Source organism: Sebastes umbrosus, chromosome 19 (assembly GCF_015220745.1).
Source record: "Sebastes umbrosus isolate fSebUmb1 chromosome 19, fSebUmb1.pri, whole genome shotgun sequence".
NCBI classification, from domain to species: Eukaryota; Metazoa; Chordata; class Actinopteri; order Perciformes; family Sebastidae; genus Sebastes; species Sebastes umbrosus.
In genome coordinates, this window is record NC_051287.1 from 22665408 (window position 1) to 22686280 (window position 20873).

General features: G+C 39.8%; 1 protein-coding gene and 1 long non-coding RNA gene across 2 annotated transcripts; one reads left to right on the forward strand and one right to left on the reverse strand.

Moving 5' to 3' along the window:
• Positions 1-1859: 1859 nt before the first annotated feature.
• On the reverse strand, positions 1860-16436 carry fbxw5 (F-box and WD repeat domain containing 5). The gene is made up of 10 exons (XM_037752759.1): positions 16281-16436; positions 13298-13493; positions 13006-13163; positions 10757-10940; positions 9844-9992; positions 9427-9744; positions 8416-8599; positions 8155-8302; positions 5558-5770; positions 1860-4209 (listed from the first exon to the last, which is right to left on the reverse strand). The coding sequence occupies exons 2-10, from the start codon at positions 13482-13484 to the stop codon at positions 3924-3926; spliced, it is 1827 nt and encodes a 608-aa protein (XP_037608687.1). The 5' UTR covers positions 13485-13493; positions 16281-16436; the 3' UTR covers positions 1860-3923.
• On the forward strand, positions 15865-18649 carry LOC119478200. Its single transcript, XR_005204400.1, has 4 exons — positions 15865-16052; positions 17535-17782; positions 18120-18209; positions 18288-18649. It is a non-coding gene; the product is annotated as an uncharacterized LOC119478200 (long non-coding RNA).
• The last annotated feature ends 2224 nt before the right edge of the window (positions 18650-20873 follow it).

Sequence of the window (20873 nt, forward strand, 5' to 3'; positions counted from 1 at the left end):
CACTCTCGAATTCTTTTGCACCGCTAAGCTGGGTTAGCTAAAGCCAGCCGACACCGCAAACCCTGTACAGGAAGTCGGGGCTGTGCCGCGGGTCAAGAGGTCAAGAAGCGCTCAGCTCCAAGTTTGAACTCTGCAACCAACTTGCCCACATCTCCGGAGGGCAAGCGTCCACGGTTGAAAGCCCCTTCCACCGAAATGTCTGCTCACGATGCAGGCCATGTTTCCGCTGCTGCCTCCGCTGCTCATCAAGTGAAATCTGCATCTGGTGTGAGCGCACATGTGGTCAACAACAGGGATGATATCAAGTTCAATAGTTCCCCAATTATGGTGCCTTCAAATGCAACTCGTGAGCTCGTGGTTACGACTTGGGAATAATATGCTTCAAGTGGTTAAGTCGTGAGAACACCGCTACTAAGCAACGGCAATATTAACGTTACTGTCGGAGTCTAGAAACCATAGACGCTAACAATTTAGCAATTATACAATTACGAAGAATTGCAATATACAAATAAAATTGCAATATATTCACTTATGATGTACCGAAAAATTAAACACAACCCCATTTGAAGGCACCATTTGGTCCAGCCAATCAATCACTTGGAAAATGCATTTTTTCCTGGTCCCATTCCTACACAGAGGGAATCCTGTGAGAATTTTAGCTGCATCAGTTGCTTCTCAATTTCTGTGTGGTAACTGGTCTTGGTTTTATCAACCACTTTGACTATTTCTGGACTAAGAAGGATCTCTACAGGTGGAATAATATCCATCTTAACTGCAAAGGAACAAGACTGTTGAACACAAAACAGATTGCAAGCACACTTGCCAGCTTTCTACATTGGCTTCCTGTGCGCTTCAGAATTCAGTTCAAGATCCAGTTCAAGTCCTCCATGGAAAGACACCCTCTTATATTTATGAATTTATAACCCAATACTCTGCACCAAGTTTACTCAGATCTTCTGAACCTCTTAAAAATCCCACAATCCTGGCTAAAAACAAAGGGGGACTGTGCTTTTATCATCAGATCAGTGAGCCTGTATCACATTTTAAAAAAACTTTAAAATGCTCTTAGTGTTTTTATAAGTTTGTTGAATGCAAATCCTTTGGTTTTGGTTTTATTTGTCTTTTAATTTAATTTAATTTAGTTTTTTATATTGCTTTTATTGTTGCGCATCTATTTCCGTTTTCTAAGCTGTATATGTTTTCATGCTGTGTGCTATTATGCATTTTATTATTAACTGAGTACTTTGGAACTGCTGTTTTGAAAAGTGCTATATAAATAAAGTTTATTTATTTATTATTCATTTATCATCCTTAGCTATACTTTGTGTTTTGTGTTAACACGCTAAGCTAAGCTGGTGAGCATGGTAAACATTATACCTGCTAAGAATCAGCCTGTTAGCATTGTTATTGTGAGCATGTTAATGTTACAGCGAGCCGTTAGCTGAGCAAGTTAGCATGGCTGTAGACCAGGGGTTTCAAAATCTGACACTGTACCTTCATGCTTCATTGCAATGGAGAAAATAATAATTTAAGTCAGATATTTATATAATTAATATTGTTATATTAATATAACTATTAATTGCCACAAATATCTACAATAACATTAATATCAAATGGGTTGCCAATTCTTTTTTCCTAGGATGGAGAAAGTTTTGCTCCGCCCTACTCTGCCTCATATTAGAACAAATTTAAATATTGCTTACTGTAGGCAGTCAATAGTAACCCTCTAGTTTCCATGGTGACCTGCGTTGACCTTTTCTTACCAATGCCAAACAGCTCTAGCAAATGCCCTAAACATTCGCTCAAAAATGGCCGAAGAATGTTTTTTGGTAGAAAAGAATATTAATCTGACACTTTTGCAAACTTCTGGCCTTTTAGGGCATGCTTTTTATTTCTGGGGGAGCATGAAAATGACATTAGAGGACAGGAAACATGATTAATAACAAGATGGAGCCACAGTAAAAAATAAGTTGTCAAAGGACACCAAGAAAAAAGTTAGTTGCTGATGAAATGACTAATTCACACAGGATTCCCTAAAAATTTGACATGCAAATGCACCAGTTTACTTTGGCCAGGTCATGAGACAACCCACAATCACATTAAAGGGTTTTTAATAATCAGTCATAACAATCGTCAGCAGGGAATCTTCAAATATCTCCCAGGTAAAGTACCTGAACCTTGCGCTGGTTAAATCACAACTGAAAAACAAAGCATCAAGCTTATGTATTACTTTTTGTTTTGCTTTTTTTGGGACCAGTCCTTCAGCGATGGAACTTTCCTTTTCCTAACCTTGAAGAGGACTACAAGTATGATGGGTAGTGATGGGGATAACCCGTGTACACACAAACAAGACCGTTAGGGCCCAAAAAACAAAAACACCGATGTTTTGATCAGGCTTTTGAATAGAGGCGGCAGGAGGTTTGCTCGACTTTTTCTATTTGATCTCAATGTGACTGTCCTTTGTACTTTTTTTATGACTTGATCTGTATGAGCATTTTAAATTATTGTGCATCATTAGTTGTTCCTTTAAATTATTCTAATGTCAGCAAAGATATCCTGTGGTACTTTTAAATGTGTACTCCACACGTGTCTAAATTAAAGAATTGGGTGACATTTCTGTGACTTGACATGTCCATGAAATTAATGTTTTTCTTATTGTTTTTGGTGTACAATCTGTTCTTTCAACAGAATTAGCGTCTTTAATAAAACCGCCAATTTACTGAATGTATTCATTGAATATCATATCAAATTTAAAGTTAGTGAATTTAACAATTTGTCAAAAGATATATGGTTCTAGTTGTATTCAGAAGGGCTCCAGGTTATCCATATATAGGGTCTGTATATCCAGGTACCCCGCTCTCTATGTTGGGATTTAAGACTTCAAGTGGGGAAAGTCTGCTTGGAAACTAAACAAACCTTCTGTGACATGTAATGATGAGGAAAGAAAATACATTTTTTAATTGAAAAACTGCCAGGTGACATCAATTTTTTAGATTCATCTGACAAAATGAACGGGTGCCGTTTTGTGCTACAAATGAATAAAAGTGTTTAAATACATTTCTACATAATAAAGGCCCAAATAATAATAAGCTACACAAACCACATTTTTTTTTGTTCACAGTCATGCTTCACGCTAACTGTTCCTCAACAACCCCTCTAGATTAAATTAATTCTACTTTTAACAGATCAGTAATGATCGATCATTTATGGGGCACAAAAACAACGGGATATAATTAAAAACCAAGGCAGACCGCAGTAAATGCAGCAAAATGTTGTCTTCCCTTCTGGTTTTAAATGGGTTTATAATTCTCTGAAAACATTATTCTAGGGGGTTTATACTCAAAACATCAATTGGACATATCCATTAATAAGAAATTTCTGAAGTAATTCTGTTACAGCACTTTACCTCTGATGAGCAGGACATGACAGCCGCGACCATTAAGGTGCCGTCTCTGCGGGACATTTACATACATTTACACCTCAGGTCCAGGAGCCCTGACCTGTTTAGACGCAACGTTACAGATAAAAAACAGACAAACACCATCTCTTGGGTAACATGTTTGGACGTCTGTCTTGTGCATTTAGGTGTCAGCTCTACACTATCTCTACCTGTGTAACATTTCATATCACTCCCTTCAATGGCACAACAGAGACTGTGGTGGTTTCTGTCTTTTGCTGGTGCAACAGCGCTCTCTTGTGTCTAACCCTGAGTCACATCACATCCTGTCCCCTGTTAGCTGAAGACACTGAGCCCTGCTGTGTGTCACAACACCGTGAGCTCAAGCAAAACCACTGACTGTCACCACACTGTACATATACATGGAGTGTATATATATATTTATATATATTCACACCATAGAGGAAAAAAAGATCAAAGTTTCCTCTCCCCGTTCCGTCCCACTGCAAGTGTTTTCCAACCTGACTCACGGCTTTCCATTCACACTGCTGGGAGACGTCGAGTTCTTGTTGCGGCCCAGCCAGGACGACAGGAGGCCGCGGGGCCTCAGCGGCCGGCTGGGGGCCTGCGCCAGGCGCACCATGCGGGGTGAGCGCCACACCTTAATGGTAGAGTCATCGCTGGCAGACAGCAGCAGCTCCTGGTCAGCGGGGCTGAACGCCACCGAGTTCACCACATCGTCATGCGCCAGGCGTGCCAGACAGATGTTGTAGTGGCGGTCCCAGATGTAGCCGTGCTTGTCCTCTGCTCCACTACGGGTAAGAGAGTGGAGAAAGATAAGTCAGCGAAGATTCATGATGAAATTATTTCAACATTGCTATCAAAGTATTCGCTTTCAGTCTGTTATTAGTAGAGCTACATCAAAAGAATATCTTCATTATTGACTATTCTGCCAATTATTTTCTCCATTAATAAAAATGAATTAGTAATAATCTACATCTTTAAATTGCTTATTTTGTCTGACCAGCAGTCCAAACCCCAAAACATTCCCTTTACTATGAAATAAGAAAGAAAAATAGCAAATTCTCAGATTTGTGAAGCTGGAAGCAGTTCATTTTTAGATTTTTGCATAAAAAATATTGACAATCAATCAGTCCATTGTCGATGAAAAGCAGAGAAAACGAATCAACATTTTTGTTTCAGCTCTAAACATTACCTGCTTTGAAGTCACTAAAGTGAACTATCTGGTTTCATAAAACGAAGCTAAGAGACAACACCAACGTGCAATAGATTATTTTTTATCAGTGGTATTAAAATATTATAAAGGATAGGTTCACATTTTTTCAACAATACTAATATGTCCGTATGCACATTTAAAGAGTTGGTAGTCGCTCAATGGCTTTTGGCAGTTCTTCTGTCACTCATTTGCTTTGGAAATCACCCAAGACTCTCAACAATATCACTAAAATGTAATCAATACCGCCCACATGGCAAATTCACTTCTATCTGTGGTGGGGGAGTTTGGCTAACACACATGCTACATATAAGTGGAACATTTCTATTCTGAAATTGCTTTTTGGATGGAAACGTTTCAGAAATGTATTCTGTAATAAAAACAGAATACAGCTAGTGAAAAAGTTCCTATCCTGAAAATCTGTTTTAAACTCTTCGTGATGATCATCCTACAGAGCAGAGTTACATCATTCCTCATTCGGTCTGAAGGGAACATTTCATTTCCATCTCTTTGTTTTTGTTTTGCTTCTAAATGAAACCTCAAATTTGATATTGCAAGTGTATCTCCTACATCTTTTAGGTGCTTTCACAGATTCATTGAATAAATAAATTACCCGAGCTGTTCCTGTGATGACGGCAGCTTCCGTCATTCACACGAGCTACATTATTCTTAAACTATGTGATCATTCACACGCCAACACCAAAATAGCTAAAGATAAAAATAACCACAATGCCAGTATGGAAACACAGATGTTACCACGACATGATCTGTCAAACTGTGAAGACAAATTTACCACCATTCGCAGTATCACTTCCCGTATCATACTTGACCACTAAATGGCAACACCACAGGCAAATTATGGTGAGGGCTGCATGTGTGAAAGCTGCATCTATTCTTGGAAGATTAGACAGTCTTTGGGGACCCACCTGGCAACAAAGTCTCTGCTGACGTCGAGGAAGATGAAGAAGCACTCATCGTTAGGCGTGAAGGCTCGGTGAGCGCGCAGGCTCCGTCTCTCCTCCCTCAAACTCTTCAGATCGATGACGTGCAGGTCGATCTCCTCGGCGATGGGAGGAGGAGACATGGGGTCCGAGATCACACACCCGGCTGGCCAAGCCCGGCTGTTCACGTAAAGGTACCTGATGAATGAAAGGAAAGGAGTGAATTTAAGAGTCATAACGGAGTACGCAATCTGAAAAGTTCATTAGATGTCGCTTTTAAAGGGCCAGTGCGTAACATTTTGGGGGATCCATTAGCAGAAATGGAATATAATATTCATAACAAAGTTTTCATTAGTGTATAATCACCTGAAACTAAGAATTGTTGTGTTTTCATTAGCTTAGAATGAGCCCTTCATATCTACATAGGGAGCGGAGCCTCTTCACGGAGTCCACCATGTTGCTCCGCCATGTTTCTACAGTACCAGATCAAACTCTGGCTCTGGCGAGAACCTTTCACGTTTTTACGTTACCTGAAAGCTACCGTAGTAACAGTAAATTGCGATAACGTGAGCCACAAAGTGCAAAACCATGGTACCGCCAGCCGCCGTCGGACTTCCATTGCTCCTTAAGTAGTGTTATTATAGTATGGATGGCCTCTGAGCTGATCTATATAGGGAGTGAGTCCTCTTCACGTAGCCTGCCATGTTTCTACAATAGAAAGCCTTATGCTAAAATCGATAAAATTATTTTTTTCCCTCATCAATCTACACGCAATACACCATAATGACAAAGTGGAAACAGAATTTTAGAAATTTTTGCAAATTTATTAAAAAGGAAAAACTGAAATATCACATTTACTTAAGTATTCAGACCCTTTACTCAGTACTTAGTTGAAGCACCTTTGGCAGTGATTACAGGATCGAGTCTTCTTGGGTATGACGTGACAAGCTTTGCACACCTGGATTTGGGGAGTTTCTGCCATTATTCTCTGCAGATCCTCTCCAGCTCTGTCAGGTTGGATGGGGACCGTCGGTGGACAGACATTTTCACGTCTCTCTAGAGATGTTCGATTGGGTTCAAGTCAGGGCTCTGGCTGAGCCACTCAAGGACATTCACAGAGTTGTCCCTAAGCCACTCCTGCGTTGTCTTGGCTCTGTGCTTAGGGTCATTGTCCTGTTGGAAGGTGAACCTTCGGCCCAGTCTGAGGTCCTGAGCCCTCTGAACCAGGTTTTCATTAAGAATATCTCTGTACTTTACTCCGTTCAGCTTTCCCTCAACCTTGACAAGTCGCCCAGTCCCTGCCGCTGAAAAACACCCCCACAGCATGATGCTGCCACCACCATGCTTCACCGTGGGGATGGTATTGGGCAGGTGATGAGCGGTTCCTGGCTTCCTCCAGACATGACGCTTAGAATTGAGGCCAAACAGTTCAATCTTGGTTTCATCAGACCAGAGAATCTTGTTTCTCACAGTCTGAGTGTCCTTTAGGTGCTTTTTTGCAAACTCCAAGCGAACTTTCATGTCCGTCTGGCCACTCTGCCATATGCCCAGATGGCTGAAGTGTTGCAGTGATGGTTGTCCTACTGGAAGTTTCTCCCATCTCCACACAGGATCTCTGGAGCTCAGCCAGAGTGACCATTGGGTTCTTGGTCACCTCTCTTACCAAGGCCTTTCTCCCCCGATGCTCAGTTTGGCCGGGCGGCCAGTTCTAGTGAGAGTCCTGGTTGTTCCAAACTTCATCCATTTAAGAATTATGGAGGCCACAGTGCTCTTGGAGACCTTCAATGCAGCAGATTTTTTTTGTAGCCTTCCCCAGATCTGTACCTCAACACAATCCTGTCTCTGAGCTCTTCAGGCGGTTCCTTTGACCTCATGGTTTGGTTTTTGCTCTGATATGCGTTGTCAGCTGTGAGACCTTATAGAGACAGGTCTGTGCCTTTCTAAATCATGTCCAATCAATTGAATTTACCACAGGTGGACTCCAGTAAAGGTGGAGAAACATTTCAAAGATGATCAAGGAAAATGGGAGGCAACTGAGCTAAATTTCAAGCGTCATAGTGAAGGGTCTGAATACTTAAGTAAATGTGATATTTCAGTTTTTCCTTTTTAATAAATTTGCAAAAATTTCTAAAATTCTGTTTCCACTTTGTCATTATGGTGTATTGCGTGTAGATTGATGAGGGAAAAAAATAATTTTATCGATTTTAGCATAAGGCTGCAACATAACAAAATGTGTAAAAAGTGAAGGGGTCTGAATACTTTCTGAAGGCACTGTATAACAACATTAGCTCTAGCGAGAGCCTTTTGCATTTTTACGTTACCAGAAGGCCACCGTAGTTCTCTGACACAACCCGTATGTGATATCTGAACATCTCATCCAAGACCATTAATATACTGCTGTAACAGCCTCCTCTCTTCTGGGAGGCTTTACAGATTTTGGATCATTTGCTCCCATTCAGCCACAGACGTATTCGGCCGCTGATGTCCCAGTCGCCATTCCAGTTTATACATATGAGCCCATACAGCTTATTTTGTACATGAAATCATACTGAATCTATATATATATTTATATATTTGCTTACCTGTGGTCTGGAGAAAGGCCCATACCAATGATGTGTCCGTGGATATCGATAACATGGTCCAAGGAATCAAAAAACTCATCTGAATTCCGCTCTTCCCCGAGTACGGGACCACAAGTGGTCATCTGGTCAGGCTTGATCCGCTTAATACCTGGAAAGGAACAAAGACTACCGCATGAGACATTTCATGAGCAAAGTTTCATGAATCGTTGCACTATATCAGCATAGTTAAGCTGTGATGCCTCAGCTTGGAAGAGATCTTACCTATCTGGTGAGGGGAGTATGTAAGGCTGCCGGTGGTGAAGAGTAAGTAAGTTTTGTCTTCTCCGTCCCCGGGCTCGGAGGGCTCAATGAGGCTGGAGTCAGGGGCCTTCGTGTGTGCTCGGCCCATAATCTTAGCCACGTGGGTCTCAATCGCCAACTCTGTGTGGCCTACATTTTTACAACTCTAAGAGGAAGGAAGAGAAGCACACAAAAAGAGGAAGAATTAAGAACAGTATTACTTTCAAAAACACTGATCAAAACGCCTTGAGTTTTACACCTAGCTCACTGGTTCCAAACCTGAGGACCCAAACCTCCACTAGGAGTCGCCAAAGCGAGGGGGGGTCCGTGAGGCCTTCTTAATTTTAGTGGGTGTTTTTAAAAAATATTCAGTTGGCCAATATCTCAGGATTTCATTCATTTCTATGAATAAAACTTATTTTTGAAGTTTGTATTATTGTATTGTATTATATAAGCAGGATAAGGGCACGGTGAAGACCTGAACACAGACTATAGTCACAGAGCCTTCCCACTCTGCTCCTCGTCCTACATTAGAAAACCATGCAGTTAAAACAACCAAAGAGCTGATAGAACAATGGCCAAGCATTAGGGCGAAGAAAACACTGAATTTGTCAAAAAAGACGCCTATATTAAGTATGAATTATTATTAAAAATAAAAAAAATACATAATACAGACAGAAAATTGTATTAAAAGTTCCAGGTAACCAAGTAATCAGGTTTCCAAGTAACAGGAAAACTCATTTTAATATTCACAGGAAATAATCGGCTCAAAATTCATACAAATCGCTCGTTTTACACAAACTTCCGTCAGTTATTGCGTTCACTATTTGGGTTAATAGTACAATTTACCAGTTGTTCAGTACTGTTATTGTTATTCATTGAATATAACATGAAATATCCATAAAATATGTCACTTAGTCAGCGGTCGTCAGTTTACTCAATGATAGAAAAAGGGTTCCTGAAGTAAGATTGGGAACCACTGATCTAGCTCACCTGTATAACATGCTCCAGGCCTGAGATGGTTGGCTGAGAGAAGCGGGCAGTGGGGAGTTTTGCTCCCTCGCCCCCTTCCTCTTCCTCATCTTCTTCCTCACTGCCGGAGGTTCCCAGGTCAAAGAGGAGGGGCTGGTGCTGCTGCTGCTGCTGCCCTTTCTGCCTTCGAGCCTGGGACTGAGCCTCGTAGTCCAGCAGCAAGTCCGGGTTGTCATGACGACGGCAGTGGGCCACCATCACTGTGCGGATGGTGCTGGCGTTGACGTTCTGGATCTTGAAAAGGCGCTTGACTACGTTGACGTTCTCTGATTCAACATCCTGTCGGAGACAAGGAAAGGAGTGAGGAGGAAAGACATGGAGTGTAATTTGTTTTCCAATCACATCACAGAGGCTTTAGCTGCTGCTGCTCGGTCTCACCTGGAAGGCTTTGTTAAGCCAGAGCACAGAGCAGGACGTCATGTTGCCTATCCAGTGCAGGTTCCCCGAGATCAGGTGAGTCTCATTCAGCCAGCAGCCAAACACATCGTACGGCTTGTTCCTCACACGCGACAACAGCGTGTAGTTTTCTGCAGTGTGGTAAAACATGAAGGGGAGAACGGGAGAGTTGGAAACACACACAAACTCCTAATTGAGGAAAGACTCCCACAAAGGTTATTGTGAAAACTAAAAACTAGAATGGCACTTGGAGAGCGCAGACCTCCGCCCCCCTCTCGGTGCAGCTTGCGCCATCATCCACGTGTATTTTTGTTTATGATGAGATCAGCTGTACGTAGCGGAGCAGCGTAAAACACTTCATTCAAACTGGACAACCGTCGTCGTTACTCTGTCCAACAATCACCAAGTGTGCTTTGGTCGAACTCAACTGTAATTTCCCCAAGTTTAATGTGAAAAAATGCTGAATCTACAGATCTCCCCCTCTCCACCCCCCCTCTCTCTCTGTCCCTCTCTCTGCAGGCAGAAGGAAAGAGGCAGGGTGACGCGTCATGAACGCATCATCAGTTACACTGCGCATGTCTTAAAGTCTGTGAGGTTAATGCACAGGCTGAGCAGAGTTATTACAAAAGATTCCCGAAGCCGGATCATGATCCGGATCGCTACCAAAATCTAATGGATTGTTCATTGTGCCAAACCCCAGTCCTCCAAAAAATTTCATTCAAATCCTTCGCGGAGTTTTGGAGTAATCCTCCCAACGGACAAACCAACAAACTACCAATGCCGAGGAACATAACCTCCTTCCCAGGCATTCGGCCTTGGCGGAGGTAATAACTTCAAGAAACATTAACAGGAAATGAGGACACACTACTGTTCTGGGATCATTTTTGCTGCCTACCCAGACTGATGACAGCGATTTCCCCAGACGAGGAGTGGTGTGGGCCCAGGTAGACACCAGACACGAGCAGCAGGGTGTCGTCAGCATTGAACTGGGAGAACTGGGTGTAGCCCCAGTTAAACTGCCGCATGCTGGAGCTGTGCACCATCGAGATATTACCATCTGGCCGCTCCGTGTCCCATAGCTGCACAAAAGAAGCCAGAGGTCAGGCTTGGAAAGCGGATGATAAGGAGGACGACAGTTGATGGTGGTTACACATTTAGGGGATCAGAGAAGAAGAAGGCTCAAAAGTCACATGGATTTATAATAATTGCATCTGTATATGTTATATGTTACAAGAGCTTACTGCCCAAAGTAAAATACCATAGTTCATCCTGTTCAAACGAAAGATTCCTTAACATGTTGAGTCTGGTTTTAATGGAAATCTGCTATGTGCTGAGGTTCAATGGACATGCAAGAGAAGTTTCAGTGATAATCATAAGCCCGCTATGAACATTAAACCTTACTAAAATCTCTCAACAAGCAGCAATTGCATAAACTATTTTCAGCAAAGTGAGTTAATCATTTAATAAGTTTTAGAGTTCAAATGACAAATTTCCCATGTTAATGTCAAATGAAATGCCATATGTTCTGGATCAATTGGTCTTTAATAATAATGATTTCTCATCATGTTCTCATCTAAAATCATAATTATATCAACGACTTGTTGCTTTGACAGTTCCAGACGACTCCCCAGAATAATCAGATTGGTGTTCCCGAGCCCCCCACCCGACGTAAACAGCTGTTTCTACATGCCTCCCCCTGCTGATTTTGAGTGATTACTGTGAATGATCTGATTAATTGGCGTTGCCCAATGTGCTCCAGGCACTGTGGATTTGATGCATTCTGGGACTTTTTCTCTCTGCCTGACCCGCAGGAAATCCCCCGTCAGAAACTCATGTGCCTACACTCAATAAAATCGATTCTAAGGCTAATTAATATCACTGGTACAGGCAATGTAATGTAAAAAACATGCCTCAGTCTAAAATATGTTATTTTATTTTTAACATGTGATTTAATTTTTTTCTTCACAACCATCTGGCGACCCCCTGAAATTATGAACCACTGCTCTAATTCACCAGTCGAGCTGCTTCCCAGCACACAGTCAAGCACCAAAGCAAACTCCTACATTTAAAACCAAAATTAAGATTTAACATTCTAATGAATGAAACCCATAAAAAGTACTTAAAACCTGGAGAGAAAAAAATGTGTCAGTAAATAAGAACACAGAGAGTGCCAAGATTATTATAACTGAAATTTTGTAAAACACAAATGTAACTGCAGTCTGAGTGGCACCGTGTTGACAGGACATGTTTGAATACATTATTTAAGGTTCACCTGTTGGAGCTTGCTTTGGCCCTGAAGTGTGTAGGCCTACTTTAAAGCCAGGCTGCCAGTAAACCAGGGAAAAGAAAAGCCATACTACATTTAGGTATGTAATAGGGCTGTGTAAGTTAACGTGATAATAACGCGTTAACGCAGATTTGTTTTAACACCACTAATTTCTTTAATGCATTAACGCAACTTGCAATTTTTAGGTTGTAGCGGGCTCAGATTTAAAGCTAGAGTCAAGATATTGGCTTGTCGTAGGAGGAGGCTAAATAACGCTCCAAACTTGCATGGCCATTTTCAAAGGGGTCCCTTGACCTCTGACCTCAAGATACGTGAATGAAAATGGGTTCTATGGGCACCCACGAGTCTCCCCTTTACAGACATGCCCACTTTATGATAATCACATGCAGTTTGGGTTAAGTCATAGTCAAGTCAGCACACTGACACACTGACAGCTGTTGTTGCCTGTTGGGCTGCAGTTTGCCATGTTATGATTTGAGCATATCTTCTATGCTAAATGCAGTACCTGTGAGGGTTTCTGGACAATATTTGTTGTTGTTTTGTGTTAATTGATTTCCAAAATAAATATATACATATATTTTGCATAAAGCAGCATATTTGTTCACTCCCATGTTGATAAGAGTATTAAATACTTGACGAATTGCCCTTTAAGGTTAATTTTGAACCGATAAAAAATGTGTGATTCATTTGCGATTAAACTATGGACAATCATGTGATTAAACTCCATTCAATATTTTAATTGATTGACAGCCCTAGTACATAACCAAAGGCTGTACACAATCACCTGTGACGCTAGCAGAAAGAAAGAAAATATGATCTGGGTTGAAAGTGACCTCAATAATATTTAAAATCCCTACCTTAACGGTGCAGTCTTTGGAGCAGGAGGAGAAGCGGTGACCTCTGTGAGAGAAAGCCAGGTGGAGGACTTGGTCAGTGTGCTCTCTCAGCGTCTGAACCTCCACACAGGGGATACAGTCAAACAGACGCCTGAACTCCCTGTACCATGACACCGCCGCTGCACAAAGGAAGATCAGGGGTTATTAGCTGCAATTGGTCTAAATATCTATACTCATAACTCAAAGCTGCTATCAGTGTCTTTTTTTATACTGAATGAAACTGACTTCTTCTGTTAAACATACGATTATTTACCTGGGTGTCGGGGAACAGAGCGTGGTATGCGGTAGTAGCTGTAGAACAGCTCCCTCCAAAGGAACTCATCTCTGGAGACAGCCAGCCACTGTCTGCAGGTCAGACCAGCTCTCAGCACGGCATCATGGGGCAGACGCAGGAAGATCTCCAACACCAGGCTGTCCGGCAGAACTGGGCCACACTCCATCCTAACATCCTGTGTACGACACACATATCACAGGTACATGGAGGTGATGTTCTGTGAAAGCAACTTCAACCCCCCTTCACATACAGTTTCCACTTAAGTAGCTTTTAAGGATGATGAAATAATCTTATTCCAACTTGTTCTGTATCGAATTGTTACATTGAAGCTATATGATGTGAAAAAGTCAGACGATGTTTTTATGGCTTCACCATTCAATCAAATTGAACAATTTCTACATGTTTGTGCATCATTTTATACACATCTCCCCAAAAACTGACATATTTTAAATTTGTAAAAAATATAAAATAAAATTCTGTGGGTTTAAACAAAACTTGACTGCACAGCATGAGTTTGTAGGAAACTGTAGTAAACCACCATTTAAGAAGACACCGAGACATTTTCACCACTGTATGAAAGATATTATGTATGATTATTTTCATTATCACATTATTGATTAATTGTTTCAACTCTAGTCAAATACAGAGGACACACAGACTGCATGACCTGAACTTCAATCTGACTTGAGTCCTTTTATACTTGACTCTGATAACTTGAGAACTGATTATGCAAAACGTAGCTTGAAATAAATAAATTAAAGCTGAAATTGATGATCGTTTTTAGACATATTCCACTGATATGATTAAAATGCTTTCTTTTATTTCAGATGTTAAATTGGTATGGTGTGATTTTTGCGGTAATCTGTACCAAACAAAGATGTTTTCGTAAGTCTGTAAAATATGATGTGTAGGCCAGGACATCTCTGCAGCATCACAATATTTAATTTAAAAATGGTATTTTGACACACGCAATTTGAAAATTGCAGTAGGCCATGTTGCGATTTACATGAAATTGTGATTAATTGTGCAGCCGTACTTTTGGTCAAATTAAGTATACAAGATTATTTTCAGTAGGGATGCACCGATACTGACACTGAATGAAATTGCTGACAATGGGGCCGATCTATTCTACTCAATTCAATTCGTGGGTGTTTATACTATATACATTATAAACTGTTATTTTAATTATTGACCAATTTGTTGCTGCAATAAAAAGGTTTACACTTGAATTGTAATTCCTGGCAATTTTGAAGATTTTTTTTACCAAGTTACTGGTGTATGATGCATTATTTAAAAAAAATAAAGAACAAATAAATACATTTACATATCTATATTTATTTGTTACAATTTGTTTTACAAAGTTAGGAAAGCGATGTTTAAGTCAAACCTGATGTTGCCTTACACATAAAAGAATGATCCCAGTCACTTCCACTCAGTGAGGCATTAAGCTTATTAATTAAACACTGGTATCAGATCTGTACTCTGTATCAGCCGATACCCAAAGCCCAGGTATTGCTATCGGTATCGGGACTGAAAAAGTTGGATCGGTGCCTCCCTAATTTTCAGGCAACAGATGATAATCACTGAATGCCAAATTTAAGATGCCATTGTACATACTACAGCTGCAACTGTCTCAATTAATCAATACGTCTGTCAAACTGTCAAAAAAATAGAGAAAATGCTCAAAGAGAGATGACATATTCTTGCTAAGAAGATATATTATAGTTTAGAATGAAAAAAAAACTGAAATCAGTCATATTATTTTGCCCTCTGCATCCATAAATAACTTGAGGCCTCACCTTTCACGGGACTATCACACACACCTAGCTCTCACAATATCAAATGACACTGTCCCCCCCCCCCAACCAACACTTCACAGCTTGAAATAAATAAATTAAAGCTGAATTACAACCATCTGCTCGGAGATACAGAACACTTTGATGGAGAAGATCAGCAGGCGTTTTTTATTCCTTCTGCAACAGCAGCCTCTGAACAACCTGCCTCACTGACACTGTTGTGAGAATGGGCTGAATGAGTGCATACATGAGAGATTTTGTGTCCTGTTTATATCTGATCTGTATATGTGTATGTTGCTATGTGTTGCTATGTGTATATATGCATATTTCTGTGTAGTGGCTGTGGAAACAAACATCCCTCTGGGATAGATAAATCAATCTAAATCTAATCTAATCTGAGCCTGACAGCTGAGAGCTTGTTACACTGGTGTGTGTGTGTGTGTGTGTGTCACCATGCACAGACAGCAGCACTGAGCTGTGTCAGCCATACAGGTCTCTCTTATTAAAACTATCATCATTATGTTTGACAGTGCATCCACAAGTGCATTCATTATGGCCACTGAGCTTAATGACTCTACACATTTGTCTCAGTCTGTCACAGAAACAGCAGCAGAGAGGAGTTTATGCTGGAACAGAGCCATGTCAGCTATGTGGCATTTACAAGCTAAAACAAGCGTCAAACATGAGGGGATCTCATGCAAACTAAACTGTGCAAACATAAAGCGCTGTCTAACTCTGACAGAGGTAATGCAGCTGTTCCTGGAGGAAGCAGCCCGTCGTCAGAGGAGAAGATGACCTAACATGGACATTTGTGTCGCTGTGCGCTAAAACCCCAAAACAAGTTCCTGTTGTTTACAATGAGAGCTGAAGACTGTCCAGCCTTCCTGCCGACCTACCACACGTTAACCAGAGAAACACCTGACAACTAGCTGACACGTGTGAGTGTGATTGTGTAGTAAAATCATTAAGAGCTTCATTTAAAGCTCTGCTCGCCAGACATGCCTCTCATGCTAACGTTAAGCTAGCTAACTTGTTAGCTTGTTTTGCTCTCAGCTCCAGTGACACGTGTATTTATAACAAACAGCGGCTACTTTCATAAACTCATGTTGCAGGAGTTAATCAGCTTGGCTTCAGTACAAGGTTGTTGACATAAGAGTGTGACCCACCTGCTGGATCAGAGTATGTTGGAGAGAAGTCAGCCGGCTGGTTAGCGCTGAAGGCTAACAGCAGAAACATGACAACAAGCCTGCAGTAGACTCTACTAGCAGATCACAACAGCATCGCTCCAGCCAGACCAACTCAATCGATTACCGTGTTTACAAGATACATTTTTCTCATCTCTTGGTAATAATGGCCACAAGATCTTGTGTCATTATTAGAAATTACCACAAGGCTGATTCCAATGTGTCCTTTTGCTATTTTTTTTCTTTTCTTTTTATCATTTATATTTTCTATTTTTATTGTTTTTTTTAAAGTCTTTTTATATCCAAAAACAACATTGTCATAGTTATATTACATTTTAGTCGTAGCCCTGAGAGATGTCATTCAACACTATATTACAAGTATGCCCATATAACAGAATTGATTTAATATGTTTAATTTCATATAGCTGAGGTGAAACCTGATTTACTGACATGGTTTATGAAGTGTGAAATCTGATTTACTGTATGTTTTTTTTTTTTTTTTAAGGCAAACTCAAACACAACAAGCAACAACAGCTGTGTCAGTGTGCTGACTTGACTCTGATTTGCCCCAAACTGCATGTGATTATCATAAAGTGGGCATGTCTGTAAAGGGGAGACTCGTGGGTACCCATAGAACCCATTTTCGTTCACATATCTTGAGGTCAGAGGTCAAGGGACCACTTGAAAATGGTTTTTCCACGCCAAAATTTAGTGTAAGTTTGGAGCGTTATTTAACCTTTGCGACAATCTAGTATGACAGAATTTTTACTCTAGCTTTAAAACGGAACCCAGTGCATTCTCCGGAAGATCGATTGCGTTAATGCGTTAAAATTAATTTCCGTTTTCATATCATATCATATATGTACTTTATTGTGTCAGTACATATCGATGATACTTGTATTTTCCTTTCTGTTATTTAACTATCTTGACACAAATTTTTATCAATTTTAATCTTTCACCTACAGAAACAAAAAACAAGACCAAAAAAAACAAAACATGTGCATAATAATGCAATCATTTTGTTACTATATTTCTCTAATGAAATATACTGACAAATATACATCCCCATCTTTGCACCTTGATTGCAGTTGTTATGACAACCAAATGCTCAAGATGCACATATGATTATTTAGTTGTTTGTACACATTGCATGAAAAGACCCCTTATCATAAATGTGCATACTGTTCTTATGTTAATTATGTCAGTGGCAATATCTCATTTGTTCACCATTTTCAGGTATTTGAAGTAAACATGCAATGGAAAAATGAACGACATAACAGTAATACTATACTTCCTGTATCTGTGGTGGCCCTCAATTTGCTGACATCATTCAGTGAATACAGTCTCTGTAACTGAAGAAACACTCACTGTCTTGTGTCGGTGCGCATACATCATTACACTGACCACATGGGAACAGATGACTTCTACATTAACTCGTAAAAGAAGAAATTAAAGTGGAACTATGCTGTGACTGATATTCTCTGGTAAGTATTTACTTACTTACTTACTTACTAACTTTTTTTTTAAACAGACAATGCTGTAGCCAACAGGTTTCATAAACAACATGTCATCGTGAATAGTGACATATTTTCCCATAGACAGCGTTATTGTATTCACTGTGGTGAGAAACACATTTTAGTCAAGTAAATACTTATAACATGAAAAGGCATAGTAGGGTTGTGGGTTAAACGGAGCGTGTTAAACCTGATAGGGGTGAGATCAGGTTACCTGCCACCACATTATGTCAGCAGCAGTATGGTTGATACTACAAACAGATAAAAGAAGAATTCATGTCTGTTTTACATTGTCTTCTTCCTTCAGTTCTGCGCAGAGCCGCTGAATGGATAGCTTCTTGCTGTGGCTTCTCAAAGAAGAACAGGACAGCAGCAGGATGCCAATACCAGTGTAAAGGTGCTCCTCGTTTCAGTGAAATGGTACAATTTTAAAATAATGATCTATATGATGGCTAAACTTATTGTTTTCTTCAAGGTGCAGAGCAGAAAGTGTGGACAGTCTCCAGTGATGGAACAACATCCAGTCAAAATCTTCCCTAATTCCTCTGGACAGTAGATGTGCCCACATTTCCCCTCCACCTTATTTATCTCTGACGTTTATTCCCTTTGCAGCATGTTGCTCTGTGTTGCTCTGTACTTGTTATAATGATGACTTGTCCGAAAACTCCTTGTTGGGAAGTTGGATAATGTCTGACAGCAGACAAGTGCAGCAGTGGCTCAGAAGTGGCTAACATCTACTTTTATGTACTCATCATTTATGTGGTAGAAATGCATTGTGGTCAGTACAGCAAATTCATCAAGTTAATTAAATAAATGGTTGTTAAGATCATTAAATGATCTGTGTCAATAAAGTGTCCTTTCACTGTTTCTCCAGGAGAGACACACTTTTCTCTTATGAGACTCTTTTTCTGAGTATCTGGCGCCATCATGTGGAAGAAAAGATAACTGCAACTACCTGCTGACTGAAGAAAGACAGAGAACTGGTTTATTTATCACTAAGATGAAATAATGTTAAATAATATGATATGAAATTAGATTAGATTATTTCAAAGTAAGTATTTACTCACTAGCTTATCATGACAAACATTTCATTACTAAATAAGGATACACATTATAGATGGTCAGCCAGTCACGACTTAAGGTAAAAACACATTTTCAAAAACTCCACCTCTTTGACGTACCTAAAATACTTGTCGGTTTTGTTATCTATTAACTAATAATTAGGGCTGACCCGATGCTTCAAAGCTTCGAAGCTTCAACCATGGTAAACAAATCACTATTCAAATGCTTTGTTTCTTACTTTTTTTATATATATAAATATGTAATAATAATGTATAAATCTCAAAATAGCCCATGAAATAAGGAATAATCCTACAACATTATTCATTATTTATATTCAACATGACGGATATCGCTGTTTGTTATGTGTAGAGGTGCGTGTGTGTGTAGTAGTTCGGCAGCGGCACTGTCCTGAAGCTTCGAATACCTTCGAATATTTCTCACCGAAGCTTCGAAGCCCAAAAAAATGGTATTCGGGACAGCCCTAATATTAATAGCTACTTTTATGTGATTTAATTGTTTCGATGAAGATACAATAGACTTTATTGTCCACAAAGTGGCCTTTGTGAAAATTGCCTTTGACCCATCCGGCTGTTCATTAAAACATCAAAACATACACACACACACTACATAACAAAAACATTATGAATACTCCAAGTAATAAAATACACATCATTTAAGAAAAGCATCTTTCAAAGCAAAATATTAAGATTGAGTCTTTAAGAATTGAGCAAGCCTGTGGGATAAATGACCTCTTATATATGTCAATTATGGTCGATTATTATATGGAGGCCTCCAGGTACATTCTGGGCGAGTTAGCAGACTATCACAGGTGTAACACACATATAGACAAAAAAGCACATTCACACCTGCAGCACTGAGCCAATGTGCTGGTTACCTTTCCTCAGCCACTTGCCTATATGTACTGGTATTCTCAGTGGTGAAGTAGTCATTGATGAGGTGGGTGTACTACTAGGTAGATGGGTAGGTTACTGAGGGGAAGTGGGTCTTCTATATATTTTCCAGTGTATTTTTGGCTTATTAGTGGATATATTATAAACCGTCAGAAAAGAGGATGGCTCACCTCGTATACCTGCGTATACCCTCTTCTACAACACGGGTATTCTGGGTTTACAGAACTAAAAACAAGACTTTTTCTCTGGAATTCACTTCTTAAATCTGACACCCTACTGATATGACCTATAAAAACATTAAAAAGTTATTTAAAGGCAGAGGCTTTATTGGTATCACCTATATGAGCAAAATCCTTAAGAACTCTTCTTTTATGTCAAAAAGAAAAGTGCATTTACCTGTTTTGTGTTTTACCATGCCTGCTACAGTTGGAAGATTTATATATAGAATAAAAGCTTCCTTAATATACATTTCTTTCTTGATTTCACCTCTCAAAACTGACTCTCTATTGATATGATCAACAAAAACAAACCATTGGCTTATTTGCAAGCATCTTGGCAAAGTGTGTATTTCTTAGTAATGATTATTTCTTCATAAAAGAAGGGTTTAAGTGATGGACTCTTTCCAGTTTTTATTTCAAACTTGGTATCATCCTTGACAAAAACATTTTTTTTTCGTTAGGAGCACAGTTAAGTAAACTATGACTATATTATATTATATTATTTTATATTATTAGATGAAAGTCAGTGTAAACCCCATGACTGAACAGGAAAAGACTGTATATGCTCAGTGTTGATAGTATGCTGGCTGTAACAGGTGTTTTTGATGGGTGACTTCCTACAATAATTACCATCATATGTAATATCATATCATATTTATTTAGAATAGAAGAAAGCACAAATGTATTTACATTCACATGTACAGTATAGCATACAATACAATTTTACAATTACACAACAGTATAGTAGATACAGTCTGTGCAAGGTTAAAGTGACAATTTCCGTTTACAGTGTGGAAGGATGCAGCTGAAACAATGTACACCTGGCGGCCACGTCCCTTAGTCTCTACTCACTGTACAAATCTCTCACTG